The following is a 16,178-nucleotide window of genomic DNA, read 5'->3' on the forward strand; positions in this document are numbered from 1 at the left end:
CAATCCAGGTTCCCTTTTAGGCTAAGTGCACACGCTGCGGATTCCAATGCAGAATTTTCCGCAGCGGATTTGCAAAATCCGCAGTGAAAAACCGCTGCGGTTTTTACTGCGGATTTATCGCGGTTTCTTTTGCGGTTTCCTCTGCGGGTTTTCACCTGCAGATTTCTATTGGAGCAGGTGTAAACCCGCAGCGAAATCCGCATAAAGAATTGACAAGCTGCGGAAAATAAACCGCTGCGTTTCCGCGCGTTTTTTTCTGCAGCATGTGCACTGCGGATTTTGTTTCCCATAGGTTTACATTGTACTGTAAACTCAGGGAAACTGCTGCGGATCCGCAGCTGCAGAAACCTCCGCAGCAAAATCCGCAGCGTGTGCACATACCCTAAGTGCAGATACCGTCACAGCCACTGGGTTTCCCTTGGCGAAGCAGCCTCAGGAAAATGCCGGCAGTTGTTGTAAGGCAGATCACTGGCAGCGCCGTCATCGTTCTTGCATCAGCTTCATTGACAGCAGCTTTCACTCTACACCTTTACGCGCAGAGAATGGGCAGCACACCCTCGGAAGTTACTTCTTAAAAATCGCTTTAACGGTTTGTTTTGACACTGCTGTGCATTTTGTGTAATCAGCCGGATAACGACACCGTGTACACTTAGGGTATGTGCCCACGTTGCGGATTAGCCTCTGGAATTTTTTGAGCAGATTCTGCAGCTCTTGGCAGAAAACGCAGGTGCGGATTTGATGCGTTTTTTGTGCGGATTTACTGTGGATTTTATGCGTTTTTACCCCTGCGGATTTCTATAATGGAATGGGTACAAAAACGCTGCAGATGCGCACAAATAAATGACATGCTCCTTCTTTTGATCCGCAGCGTTTTCTGTGTGGACTTTTCCGCACCATTAGCACAGCAATTTTTTTTTCCATTGATTTACATTGTACTGTAAATCACTTGTGGATCTACAGCGTTTCTGCACGGAAAATAGAATTATTCTTACCGTTAATTCGGTTTCTAGGAACCTTCCACGACGGCATATGGAGGTTGTCTCTTTGCACTAATGGGGAACAGGAAACACAGAGGTTAAAAGGACCTCCCACCTCCCACTTGCCAGTGACTTACAACTGAGACCATAGCACTGGTTTACCTTCAAAATCCCAGAACTAATCCAGGAATATATATCGGGTGGGAAATTAGTGCCGTCGTGGAAGGTTCCTAGAAACCGAATTAACGGTAAGAATAATTCTATTTTCTCTAGTCACCTTCCACGACGGCATATGGAGGAATACCAACTAATTTGGCACTAGGGAGGGACAACGGCCTGGAGTACTTTACGGCCGAAGGCTAAGTCCTTATTGGACAATACATCTAGTCTGTAATGTTTAGAGAAGGTATGGAGTGAAGACCACGTTGCTGCCCTGCAAATCTGCTCTGGAGATGCGCCTGCTCTTTCTGCCCAGGAAACCGACGTAGATCTTGTTGAGTGGGCTTTGATCCCTACTGGAGGCAATTTGTTTTGAGCGAGGTAGGCTTCCGTTATAGCTTTCTTGATCCATGTAGCGATGGTACTTTTGGCTACTTTTTTCCCTTTTTTTTTCCTGAGAGATGGACAAATAGGTTATGATCAATTCTGAACGTACGGGTGTGTTCCAAGTACTGTAAAAGAATACGCCGGGCATCCAAGGTGTTGAATCTTCTTTCTTCCAAGTTTGCTGGATTGTGGCAAAAGGTTGGTAGGAAAATCTCTTGAGAACGATGAAAGTCAGAGATAGCCTTCGGAAGAAAGGACGGATCAAGACGAAGCACAATTGAATCATCTCTTACCAGAAGATAAGGTTCTCGTGTAGACAAGGCCTGTAATTCACCAATCCTTCTGGCTGAAGTAATGGCTATCAAAAACACAGTTTTATAGGCTAGGTTTTGTGGAGAACAAGAAGATAGTGGTTCAAAGGGTGGACCTGTCAGACCTTGGAGAACTACATTGAGATCCCATGGGGGAACTATGATCTGTTTTCTAGGATTCATTCTAGTAGCTGATGTCATAAACCTTTTAATCCAGCGATGACTCGCTAAATCTTGGTCAAAGACCGAGCTAAGTGCAGAGACCTGGACCTTGAGGGTACTGGGCCTGAGACCTATTTCCAAGCCTTTTTGTAAAAAGTCCAATATGATGGGTATATTAGGCTTGAGAGGGTCTGGAAGGTTAGGCAGACAGAATGAGGAAAACTCTTTCCAGATCTTATTGTAGATGGCGTTGGTTACCGGTTTTCTTGATTTTTGGAGAGTAGCTATGACGGGGAGTGATAGTCCTTTAGCTCTTAAAACCTGGGCTTCAGCAACCACGCCGCCAAGCTCCACTTCTGAGGGTCTGAGTGGAGAATGGGACCCTGAGAAAGAAGATCGTGCTTTATCGGTAACATTACCGGTCCATCCACTTGTAGTTGGATAATTAAGTTGAACCAACTTCTTTTGGGCCACAATGGAGCTATCAGGATAGTCGGAGTCCTCTCCAGGCGTATCTTCCGTAGAACCTTGGCAAGGATTGGGATTGGCGGAAATGCGTAAGCCAGGTGAAACTGCCAATCTTGGGTTAGAGCATCCAACCCCCTGGGATTGCCTCTTGGGTTCAAGGAAAAAAAGGTTTCGACTTTTGCGTTCTGGTGAGAGGCAAAGAGGTCGACGTCTGGATGACCCCATCTGTGTACCAACATGTTGAATGTTTGAAGATCCAGGCTCCATTCGCCAGGATGAATATCCTGGCGACTTAGGTAGTCCGCCTGAATATTTGTAGTACCCCTCAGGTGGATTGCCGTCAGGGACAGTAGGTGTTTTTCGGCCCAGGAAAAGATTCGAGCGGAGATCTTTTTTAGACTGAGGGTCCTTGTACTGCCCTGGTGCCTGATATGAGCCACCGTGGTCATGTTGTCAGAGTATATCTGGACGTGTTGTCCAGAAATCTGATGACTTGCCGCTAATAGGGTCTCTTCCACGGCTTTGAGCTCCCTGAAGTTTGATGATTTCTCGGTGATCGACTGGCTCCAATGACCTTGATAGGGGACATGGTCTACTATGGCTCCCCAGCCCCTTTTGCTGGCATCTGTTTTGATCGTGGTTAGCGGGGACTGAATCCAGCATACACCTTTCAGAAGGTTCCTGGGATTCATCCACCATGTTAAGGAAGCTTTCACTCTGCCCGGAGTGTGGATCCTCTTGGTAAGAGTGCCAGGTCGACCATCCCAATTGTCTAGAACATGGGCTTGGAGGGTTCTTGAGTGCGCTTGAGCCCAAGCCACCGACTGTATGCAGGCTGTCATGGAGCCCAACAGCGACATTCCCTCTCGTAGAGTAGGAGACCTCATCTCCTTGAACTTCCTGATTTTTGTTACCAAGGGAAGTCTGTGATCGTCTGGGAGGAAGGACATTTGTCTTGCTGAGTCCAGAATTACTCCCAGAAATCTCCTGGTTTTTGCAGGTTGAAGCTGAGATTTTTCTAGGTTTGGAATCCAACCTAGGGATCTCAGAATCTCTAGGGTGGTAGAGACATGGGATATCAGGGTTATCTCGGTGGAAGCTACTATCAGAAGATCGTCCAGATAGGGCACTATACAAACACCTTGTTTCCGGATGAATGACACCACTTCTGCCATCACCTTGGAGAACAACCTCGGTGCTGATGAAATGCCGAAGGGAAGGACTCCAAACTGATAGTGTTCCACCCGATGACTCCCCTGTATCGCAAACCTGAGAAATTTTTTGTGTCTCGGGTGAATAGGGATGTGGAAATACGCGTCCTTGAGGTCGATGGTTGCCATAAAGGAGTGATGTTCTATCAGAGGGATCGCAGATCTTACAGACTCCATCTTGAACTTGCGATATTTCACATGCTGATTCAGACCCTTTAAGTTTATAATAATCCGGACATCTCCCGAAGGTTTGGGAACCAGGAAGAGTCGGGAGTAGTGACCCTTTCCCCATTCTGATTGTGGGACTGGGGAGATTACATTTGATCTCATAAGATCCTTGAGACCCAAGGACAATAGACTGCGATCCCTTGATGTTGGGAGGGAGGTGATCTTTAGACCCTGAGGGGGGGGGGGAGATTAACTCTATTAAAAGGCCCTCCTTGATGACGTTGAGAACCCAGTGGGAACTGGTGATATTCTCCCACTGACCCACATATTTCGAGAGTCTCCCCCCCCACCAGATCGGAGTCATTGTTTGTCCTGTTGGGGTTGCTGCTGCTGCTGTTGTGGGATGAAAATATTTTTCCCTCTACCCTTTGCGTAGCTCCACCTGCCGGTTTTTCCTTTACCTCTTGTTTGAGAGGGCTGAGGTTGTGGGCCACGAAAAAAAACGTTTCCTAGGCTGTTTTTGCTCAGGGAGCGCTTTCTTTTTGTCGGTGGCTTTATCGAGAATATCGTCTAGGGCTGGACCAAAGACGTAGTCTCCTTTAAAGGGTATGGCGCAAAGCTTAGACTTAGAGGTGATATCCCCACTCCATAGCTTAAGCCAGAGAGCTCTTCTGGCAGAGTTGGAAAGTACCAGGGATCTGGCGGCGACTCTTACAGATTCCAGAGAAGCGTCCGCCAAAAACCCTGTAGCTTTATGCAGAATGGGTAGGGAATCCAATATCTCGCCTCTTGAGGTACCTTGAGATATGTGATTCTCTAATTTCTCAAGCCAGCAGGAGAGGGCTCTAGCCACACAGGTGGAGGCGACGTTAGCCTTAAGGACAGATGTAGAAGTTTCCCATGATTTTCTGAGGAGACTTTCGATTTTTCTATCCATGGGATCCTTCAATTGAGAAGAATCCTCAAAGGGGAGTGCAGTTCTCTTGGCGACTCTAGCCACCTGCACATCGACCTTGGGAATATCCAATTTAAGATCATCCTCAAGCAGAAATCTGTGCTTCATTTCTGAAGGGGTACTGAGACGCTTCTCAGGTAGTTCCCATTCCTGATTAATCATACTGATAATGTTAGCATGAACTGGGAAGCCCACTCTCCTCTCCGATGAAAGACCACCAAACATCTGATCCTGTATTGACTGCGGTACAGGTTCCTCTTCTAGTCCCATGGTATTTCGGACGGCAGAGACTAGATCCTCAATATAGTCTGAGGAGAAAAGGTACTTCCTGACCTCAGCTTTAGGTGATACTGGATCCTCCCAGCCAACAGATGAGGCATGAGAGAGGTCCGAATCAGAGTCGGATTCCACAACCTGAATCTTCCTCTTCTTAGCCGGGGAATGAGGTTGCGGCGGAGGTGGAGGTGGGGGTGGAGGTGTAAAAGCTGCCAGGGAAGATTGTACCTCCTGTTTTACTAATGAGCGAATCTCATCCAACAGAGATGGCTGCTCAGCTCTTATTATTCTGTCAGTACATGGCTGACAGAGTTTCTTATCCCAGTTAGGAGGGCATTTAATGGAACAGACAGGGCACTTCTTTCTATTGGCACCATTAGGGGCAGGTTTTTCTCCCTGAAATATATAAAGGGAGAGAGGGGTGAGGACTTCTAACCCCTGCTACACTCTTCCCGGATCCCATCCCTGCAAACACTCACAGAGGCAGGGGTGGCGCTGGGCTCCGCAGATACGGGGCATGAAGAACCATCCATACTGGGGGAGATAGCCTTACCTCAGTGGTGGTTCAGCAGGCTTTTATGGACACCGTCCTAGCACCTGCCTCCAGCGATTAATCCCCCTCCCCCTCCAGAATCCAGGTGAGGGAGCTGTGAGGTCCGACACGCCGGCCGGCGAAACCCGGAAGTACCGGCTTCTTCCGACAGCATGGAGGAGGAGGACGCCGGGCAGCTCCAGGAGGAGCCCGGTCAGGGAACCCAGGCCTGCTTTGCCCTCGTGGGGGCACGGGAAGGCCGGGAGGGGGTCCCGAGGACCTGCAAGCAGGACGACGGGAGCAGCACAAGGAGGAGGCATGGAGCGACCATCTGCTGCCCGGCTAGACAGGCAGCGCCTGCAAAGGTACCGTAGCCGCCGGCCACTACAGCACATGGAAAAACCTCTCCCTGTCCCATGGGGAACAGGAAAGACACTGGCAAGTGGGAGGTGGGAGGTCCTTTTAACCTCTGTGTTTCCTGTTCCCCATTAGGGCAAAGAGACAACCTCCATATGCCGTCGTGGAAGGTGACTAGAGAAAAAAACGCTGCAGATTCGTAGTAAATCCGCATCGTGTGCACATAGCCATAATCTCAGATAGCAAAAGCAATTATTTGTGTTATAATTAAGAAAGGTTGTTAGAAACCTCTCCCACCTTGAACATAATCCTGTTAACTTCCACCAGTTTTCCCCTATCTTTAGCAGTACATAACAGAGCTTGAGAAAAGATGTAGTCTTGGTACTTCAGAAAAACAAAAACCCTTCCAAACCGATACAGAACCCTGTATGTAATACAAAGGATCTCCCAGTAATTGCATGTTACACAGTCTTACTTTCCCTGTCGTATTTGACCAAAACCTCAACTCCCCACACTACAGAGGAGAAATGAATTAGAACAATCTAGAAACATATTCTTTACTATCGTCACTTCTGGTTTTGTGATGAATCCCCTAGGGCTCACTTACACACCGCACATGTGGGTGCAGCATGTAAAGAAAGCCGCATAGAGCAAACAAAGGTAACTTTCCAGGTTTCACCAAATACAAACTAATTAACGATTGCACTGAATCATGTCGACAAACATTGTGCTTACATGGAGTAAATGTGAAACAAGACTTTCCCACCAATTAATTATGATCGCAGCCCTGTGCTACTGTGATCTTTTCAAGGCTCCCTTGATTTAGCAAAAAGTTATTACACCTGCTTATCAAACAATCATGTAATTTTACAAGGGAACAACTGCTCCCCTGCAAAATCAAAAGATGACATCACAAACATCCTTTTCTCCCCAGGGGAACACCGAACTGTACACGCTCTGAAGCTGTGCCTTAGCATTGGAGGAGCACAGTGGTACTGAAGCTGGCTGATTTGGGGGTTATACCTACACTCCAGTGATCAGAACCCCTTTAGAGCAGTGACCATCTGCTGTGAGCGGTAGAAGAGTGTCTCACATCATATAATCGGAGCACAGCTGCCGAGGAGACGGAGAAAGTAATTTCTCCATCTCCTCCATTACCGGTGACTGCGGGAACTGCACTGCCCTCGGGTGATTTCCGATGTGATGTTACCCACGCACCCATAGACTTATATGGGCAAGTGTGGTCTGATTTACGGATGACATCGCAGCATGCTGCAACTGTTCTCGCATTCCGAATCGGCATGAGAAAAATAATCACGGATGTGAGCTGCCACATAGGTTAACATTCGGCCGAGTGCAATCTGATTATCGGATGACACTCGTCCGACTACATCGCAAGTGGGAGCGAACCCTTATAGAAGAGAGCTAACAAGAACTGTACATGTTTGGCCATCACTGCTACACTGCAGCAATGGAAAGGAAGCTAGGCAATTAGCAGTATACAAAATAAGACAACCCCCATATGATCCTAAGGTTTTTGCTATGCAATCTGAGAGCAGCATTTTGTAGACGTTGATTACAGTGATATGTCCCTTACTAAGCTAGGTTTTGCTTTTTTCAAAACAATCAGTACTTTATCAGCACGAGATTAATAATGTGCCCCCTAGTCAATTGCTCTGTGCAACCATGTGCCGCCATTGATTGGCAGCTTTTTGTTAACCCCTTACTGACCTCGGACGGGATAGTACGTCCGAGGTCAGCTCCCCTGCTTTGATGCAGGGCTCCGCGGTGAGCCCGCATCAAAGCCGGGACATGTCAGCTGTTTTGAACAGCTGACATGTGCCCGCAATAGGCGCGGGCAGAATCGCGATCTGCCCACGCCTATTAACTAGTTAAATGCCGCTGTCAAACGCAGACAGCGGCATTTGACTACCGCATCCGGCCGGGCGGCCGGAAATGGTGGCATCGCCGACCCCCGTCACATGATCGGAGGTCGGCGATGCTTTAGAATGGTAACCATAGAGGTCCTTGAGACCTCTATGGTTACTGATCTCCGGCAGCTGTGAGCGCCACCCTGTGGTCGGCGCTCACAGCACACCTGATTTTCTGCTACATAGCAGCGATCTGATGAAGCGCTGTGCCTGCTTCTAGCCTCCCATGGAGGCTATTGAAGCATGGCAAGTTAAAAAAAAAAGTTAAAAAAAATGTGAAAAAATAAAAAAAATATAAAAGTTTAAATCAGCCCCCTTTCGCCCCAATCAAAATAAATCAATAAAAAAAAAATCAAACCTACACATATTTGGTATCGCCGCGTTCAGAATCGCCCGATCTATCAATAGAAAAAAAGCATTAACCTGATCGCTAAATGGCGTAACGAGAAAAAAATTTGAAACGCCAGAATTACGTTTTGTTGGTCGCCGCGACATTGCATTAAAATGCAATAACAGGCGATCAAAAGAACGTATCTGCACCAAAATGGTATCATTACAAACGCCAGCTCGGCACGCAAAAAATAAGCCCTCACATGACCCCAGATCACGAAAAATGGAGACGAGTATCGGAAAATGGCGCATTTTTTTTTTTTTTTGCAAAGTTTAGAATTTTTTTTCACCACTAGTGAAAAATAACCTAGTCATGTTAGGTGTCTATGAACTCGTACTGACCTGGAGAATCATAATGGCAGGTCAGTTTTAGCATTTAGTGAACCTAGCAAAAAAGCCAAACAAAAAACAAGTGTGGGACTGCACTTTTTTTGCAATTTCACCGCACTTGGAATTTTTTTCCCGTTTTCTAGTACACGACATGGTAAAACCAATGATGTCGCTCAAAAGTACAACTCGTCCCGCAAAAAATAAGCCCTCACATGGCCAAATTGACGGAAAAATAAAAAAGTTATGGCTCTGGGAAGGAGGGGAGTGAAAAACGAACACGGGAAAACGGAAAATCCCAAGGTCATGAAGGGGTTAATGTTAATGTACAGTGTACACAGTACCAATCTGCAGCAGATAAAACAGGGATTGTTTCAAAATGACAGTATGCAAACCGGAGAGTGACAATGCTGGAATCAGGGTCTCAGCCGCTACATAAATATGCTCTCAAATTATATAGCAAAATCCAGATGACAGATTCCCTTTAACCATTCATACAATGAAGCGTATCTCAGGAGCTTGCATTTTTTTTTTTTCTTATTTTTTGTCTACTGCTGATTGCCTAGGTTTCTGGCCACTACTGCACTCTAGTGTGTCAATCAGACACATTGCTGGAATCAGGGTCTCAGCCTCTAGATCATGCTGGTCTCAGATTAAATTGCAACAACCTGGTTACAGTTGTATAGTAGAGAAGCGCAGATCAATATTTTCACTGGTGGTTGACAGTTTAGAGTAGTCAAGTGCTTAAAAGTGATATCCCTGATGGTTTAGCATATGAAAGGGCTTACTAGTATCATCCCTGGTGTTTTTAGTAGTCAAGGGCTTACTAGTATTATCCCTGGTGGTTTACAGTAGTGAAGGGCTTACTAGTATTATTCCTGGTGGTTTACAGTAGTGAAGGGCTTACTAGTATCATCCCTGGTGGTTTACAGTAGTAAAGGGCTTACTAGTATTATTCCTGGTGGTTTACAGTAGTAAAGGGCTTACTAGTATCATCCCTGGTGGTTTACAGTAGTAAAGGGCTTACTAGTATCGTCCCTGGTGGTTTACAGTAGTGAAGGGCTTACTAGTATCATCCCTCGTTGTCAGCAGGGAAAGGCTTACTAGTATCATCCCTGGTGGTTGTCAGCAGTGAAGGGCTTACTAGCATAATTTAGCATCATCCCTGGTGATTTACAGAAGTGAAGGGCTTACTAGTATCATCCCTGGTGGTTTACAGTAGTGAAGGGTTTACTAGTATCGTCCCTGGTGGTTGTCAATAGTGAAGGGTTTACTAGTATCATCCCTGGTGATTTACAGTAGTCAAGGGCTTACTAGTATCATCCCTGGTGGTTTACAGTAGTGAAGGGTTTACTAGTATCATCCCTGGTGGTTGTCAATAGTGAAGGGTTTACTAGTATCATTCCTGGTGGTTTACAGTAGTCAAGGACTTACTAGTATCATCCCTGGTGATTTACAGTAGTGAAGGGCTTACTGGCATCATCCCTGGTGGTTTACAGTAGTGAAGGGCTTACTAGCATCATCCCTGGTGATTTACAGTAGTGAAGGGCTTACTAGCATCATCCCTGGTGGTTTACAGTAGTGAAGGGTTTACTAGTATCGTCCCTGGTGGTTTACAGTAGTCAAGGGTTTACTAGTATCATCCCTGGTGGTTTACAGTAGTAAAGGGCTTACTAGTATTATTCCTGGTGGTTTACAGTAGTGAAGGGCTTACTAGTATCGTCCCTGGTGGTTTACAGTAGTGAAAGGCTTACTAGTATCATCCCTGGTGGTTGTCAGCAGTGAAGGGCTTACTAGCATCATCCCTGGTGATTTACAGTAGTGAAGGGCTTACTACCATCATCCCTGGTGATTTAAAGTAGTGAAGGGTTTACTAGTATCATTCCTGGTGGTTTACAGTAGTGAAGGGTTTACTAGTATCGTCCCTGGTGGTTGTCAATAGTAAAGGGTTTACTAGTATCATCCCTGGTGGTTTACAGTAGTAAAGGGCTTACTAGTATTATTCCTGGTGGTTTACAGTAGTGAAGGGTTTACTAGTATCATCTCTGGTGGTTTACAGTAGTGAAGGGCTTACTAGTATCGTCTCTGGTGGTTGTGAATAGTGAAGGGCTTACTAGCATCATCCCTGGTGATTTACAGTAGTGAAGGGCTTAATAGTATCATCCCTGGTAGTTTAAGGCCATGTTCACACTTTGCGGGTGACCTCTACGGGTTCTCCCGCAGCGGATTTGATAAATCTGCAGGGCAAAACCGCTGCGGTTATCCCTGCAGATTTATCGCATTTTGTTCCGCGGTTTCCGCTGCGGGTTTCCGCCTATACTATTGATGCTGCATATGCAGCAATATGCAGCATCAATAGTAATGTTAAAAATAATAAAAATTGGTTATACTCACCCTCTGATGTCCGGATCTCCTCGGCGCTGCACCCGGCGGTCCGGTTCCAAAGATGATGTGCGAGAAGGACCCTTCGTGACGTCACGGTCATGTGACCGCGATGTCACGGTCATGTGACCGCGACGTCACCGCAGGTCCTGTTCGCACAGCAACTCTGACCGGCCGGCCGCGTGCAGCGCTGAGAGGTGAGTATAACATGATTTTTTATTTTTATTCTTTGTTTTACCCCAAATATGGTTCCCAGGGCCTGGAGGAGAGTCTCCTCTCCTCCACCCCGGGTACCAGCCGCACATTATCCGCTTACTTCCCGCATCGTGGGCACAGCCCCATGCGGGAAGTAAGCGGTTCAATGCATTCCTATGGGTGCAGAATCGCAGCGATTCTGCACAAAGAAGTGACATGCTGCGGGTTTTAAACCGCTGCGTTTCGGCGCGGTTTTTCCCGCAGCATGTGCACAGCGGTTTGCGGTTTCCATAGGGTTTACATGTAAATGGAAACGCTATGGAAACTGCTGTGGACCCGCAGCATCAAAATTGCGGCGGTTCCGCGGTAAAAACCGCAAAGTGTGAATATGGCCTAAAGGACTGAAGAGCTTACTAGTCTTATGGTAGATAACAGTAGCCAAATAAAAGTTTGTCCAAAAACTGTTCCTCCAGACCCTTGACAACTATATAATTATGGACCAACGGCAAGGCAGTGCATGTATGTGTTCTCAAAAGGGAAAGGGGAATAACGTGAAGCTAGACATCTCTGACCGAAGCTTAACCCCAGTGAGAACAACATATAGGACATGCTGAAATCCAACATGCCCAATTCTTCACTTCCCCAAGATCGTCAAGACTGTCGTCATTTGTCACAGGGCAAAAAGACATTCACAGACCAATTTGATCAACACGTCATTCAGAAAACAGCCGTGTAAAATCCTTAATGTATGACCATCCTCCAACTTGTGATTATATACAGCTCTGGCAAAAATTAAGAGACCACCACATCAAATCCCTGTCATGGGCAGCCCAATCTCCAGACCTGAACCCCATAGAAAACCTCTGGAATGTAATCAAGAGGATGATGGATAGTCACAAGCCATCAAACAAAGAACTGCTTAAATTTTTGCCCCTGAAGCAGTGTGACAGACTGGTGGAAAGCATGCCAAGACGCATGAAAGCTGTGATTAAAAATCATGGTTATTCCACAAAATATTGATTTCTGAACTCTTCCTGAGTTGAAACATTAGTATTGTTGTTTCTAAATGAATATGAACTTGTTTCTTTGCATTATTTGAGGTTTGAAAGCACTGGGGTTTTTGTTTTGTTTTTTTTGGTTTTTTTTAATTTTGACCATTTTTCTTTGTCCGAAAAAAAAAATTATTGCTTTGAAATTCGGAGACATGTTGTCAGAAGTTTATAGACTAAAAGAACAATTTACATTTTAGTCAAATATATACCTATAAAGAGAAAAATCAGACAAACTGAACATTTTGCAGTGATCTCTTATATACAGCTCTGGCAAAAATGATCAAAAACCAATTTGGCCTAATTAGATGACATCCAACACAGCACCCAGGGACACATATGTACATTCGTTCATTTCTTATTCAGTGGAACAAGTGACTATCCTGGTTATAGAGAAATTTAGGCATAATAAAATGGTTATAACACTAAGTACCATTACATCTTGATTACTTACTCATACATCCTGTTATCCTGGATGTGACGATGCAATGAAAGCTGGTCACTCAGATAGATATTAATTGCATACTTTTCAATGCTTTCTTCCTGCATCTTCTTTTCGGCAGAATTAAGTTGCAGGTGAGCCGCTTTTCCCCACTCTCCGAGCGCATTTGGATTTGGGTGAGGTTTATTATACACAGGACGGGATAAGTCCTCCTCTTTCTCTTCAGTGGCAGGTAAATCTCTGTCCCATCTTTTATTTGTAGCATGGTCCTCTTTCTCCAAGGAAGAGAAAGAAGAAACAGAAAGTTCTACTACCATATAGGTGACCATAAACAGTCCGACCAATACAACAGTCTTCACAATGAGTGAGCATCTCCTCAGGCGGATCCTCATGGCATGAGACTTGTGATCTGGCCAAGTACCAGTTCAACTGACACTGCAAGTCTGAAAAAAGACAGACATTAGATCACATCAGGAAATTTGGGCAAAATGTTACTGGCAGAGAGCTGGTCATAGTGCTTAATGTATTGCAGCATCTCATAAGAAACATCCATACGTGGCATAAAGCAAGCTAGAAAACATTCTAGAGTCAATATTTATCTTAGAACCAATTCTAATTAGTGCAGCAATGTTTACCTTGGAATAACATATTAAAGGAACTAGAAATAAATATAAATAGAAAAACACGTCAGCAAATGTGGATTCATGTCAAGGCAGCAGGTTCTTACATGACTTTGGTCAGCAGCGTAAAAAGCAATAATCCAGTACCTGCCGCCATTTCTATGTCATGAAAAGTCTAAAAATCTACACACTGCTACGTTGTGCTTTTTTTCCCAGCAATCGTGGTAAAAAAGCATCGCAACTTGTTCCCAGGAGCAGATAGCAGGACCTTTACATGATGCCGTAGGTGTCCAGGACCTTCGTCTCAAGTAGTGCAGAGCCATGAGAAAATGTAATGATAAACATGATCCTGCTGCACGTAAAGGTCTACACACACAGTAGTGGTCCCCAAGATTACATATCAGGGTCCTAAATGATCATTTTAGCATTTTTAACATTTAATTAACCTATTATTACCAAAGGGAAATATCCCTTAAAAATCACATATATTCCGTAGCAGCTCATCATAGATGGTTGCTGTAAAAGAGATACATGGAGATTTACTATAACTTCTTGTGAAACTAATCTTAATTAAATAACTTGTCTAAGGGCCCCTTTCCACTTGCAAGAAACACGTCCGTGTCTCGCATGTGGAAACCAAGCTCTGGCGCCGGCACTTTGGAGCGGAGCGTGCGGCTCCATGTGTTCCTATGCGGCCGCACGCTCCGCTCTGGAGTGCCGGCTCCACAGCTTGGTTTCCACATCCGAGACACGGACGTGTTTCTCGCATGTGGAAATGAGCCCTTATACTGAGTTCACACTTTGTGTCAACCTGACTGCAACAAGTGGATTGCAGCAAGTCTATTATGGACAATCTATTGTCCTTCCTCAGAAAATAACTTGCTTACAGCAAGGAACAAGTGTCTGAGCCATCAAAGAGCGTTTTTATGCTCCATGATCAGGGAAAGCTCGGCCCATAGTTCAGGTGTAAAGTTTTATACTTGATGTAAGGTCACGGTGATGCACAAGAGAAACAAATAGAAGGTTATAAAGCAAGGTCAGCAGAGAGATTTGACAATCTGATGCTTCAAACACTTTGATCAAATGTCCCATTCGTTAGCTTTCTTACACCGTATCAGCACTGTGTGCCGCCTGCCACCATCTGCTTAATTTATGTAACTATACGAGAAAGCCTTGCACCAAGAACAGAGCGCGTATTTGTTGTCTACAACGTTTGTTTTCTCACTACACATCTTAATGTAGGCTCATCATCTAGAACTACCATAAGTTTTTTTCTGGTACGGGTTTGGGCACATTCAGAAAACGGGTACATGGTCCTTTTTTTTTTTTTTTTTAAATAGAAAGTCGGTGATTTTATTTTTAAATGTTACACACCTCAGATAGGCTTTAGTGGGCATTAGTATGTGATCATTACTGGATCCGTACTTCTGAGGCAACTTCTAAAGCGTCAGTCCTTCCTAGAAAACAGCCACTCGGTATACACTGTATTACGGATACATGGCTATGTTGGGGACAATCTCCCACAGTATGTAAGGTTACGTATGGGCAAAGATGGATCGTTAATTTCATCACTTCAGACCCCCTAAAATGGACTGATCTTGTTTTCAGCAGTTGGGCGTTGAGTAAAATTCATATAATTGTTAATTGAGTTTGGTCTATTTTTTCTCTAAATTGTACTGGCAGTTATTCACAATAATTATCTCATATTTAGGGGTCGCCCACACTGCGGTATATTCGCTCATGCGATAGCGTTGGGCAGGTTATGCAAATAACACTCGGCTCCAACTTTGTCAGAGTTAGATCCGAGTGTCATCTTACTGTGATCTGATCCTATCGCAACTCAGGTTTGGAGAAGGAGAACTTAATTTCTCCATCTTCTCCATTGTCTCTATGAGTGGACATCAGACTGATGACATCCGATTGCAGGACAATGTTTCACAAGCACCTGTAGACTTGACGAATATCGGATGCACTCACAGCATGCTGCCCTAGTATGGTCCGAGGGCTAGCCTCTAAAACATCACATATCACATGGCCGTGTTATACCCTAGTGCAGGGGTGTCAAACTGCATTCCTCGAGGGCCGCAACCAGGTCATGTTTTCAGGATTTCCTTGTATTGCACAGGTGATAATTTAACCACCTGCACAGATAATGATTCCTGCACCTTGTGCAATGCTAAGGAAATCTTGAAAACACGCATGGTTTGAGGCCCTCGAGGAATGCAGTTTGACACCCCTGCCCTAGTGTGAGCGAGCCTTAAGGGTATGTGCTCACAATGTCTTTAAGACACTGGCACACCCACCAAGGTATTCCTAGGGGAAGCTGGCAGTCTGGTTCTGTAAGCGGCTTAGGCTACTTTCACACTAGCGTCGTGCACTGCACGTCGCTATGCGTCGTTTTGCAGAAAAAAACGCATCCTGCAAAAGTGCTTGCAGGATGCGTTTTTTCTCCATAGACTAGCATTAGCGACGCAGTGCGACGCAATGCCACACGTCACAACCGTCGTGCGACGGTTGCATCGTGTTGCGTCGGCCGTCGGCACAAAAAACCGTTACATGTAACTTTTTTTGTGCGTTGTGTGCAGCAATTCCGACCGCGCATGAGCGGCCGGAACTCCACCCCCTCCTCCCCGCACCTCACAATGGGGCAGCGGATGCGTGGAAAAACAGCATCCGCTGCCCCCGTTGTGCGGCGCTTCCACAGCTAGCATCGGTGCGCTGCAACGTCGCATAGCGACGTGCAGTGCACGACGCTAGTGTGAAAGTAGCCTTAGCTGGCGGATATGCCATAGCTTTTTTATGGCAGCTCAGCGGCTGGTGTGTTTTGCTATTATTTAATCTAACTAGCAAACAATGAATAGGTTACTTCTTTATCGGTG

At 45.5% G+C, this 16,178-nt stretch overlaps 1 protein-coding gene across 1 annotated transcript in view; it reads right to left on the minus strand.

Moving 5' to 3' along the window:
- The window catches only part of GALNT4 (polypeptide N-acetylgalactosaminyltransferase 4), a 111,917-nt gene that overhangs the window by 87,457 nt on the left and 8,282 nt on the right, over positions 1-16,178 (minus strand). Inside the window, exon 2 of the mRNA XM_077269613.1 lies at positions 12,692-13,122. Coding sequence (XP_077125728.1) covers positions 12,692-13,071 — 380 coding nt within the window. The 5' untranslated portion in view covers positions 13,072-13,122. The remainder of the gene's footprint in view (positions 1-12,691; positions 13,123-16,178) is intronic.

Source organism: Ranitomeya variabilis, chromosome 6 (genome assembly GCF_051348905.1).
Source record: "Ranitomeya variabilis isolate aRanVar5 chromosome 6, aRanVar5.hap1, whole genome shotgun sequence".
Classification (NCBI taxonomy): Eukaryota; Metazoa; Chordata; class Amphibia; order Anura; family Dendrobatidae; genus Ranitomeya; species Ranitomeya variabilis.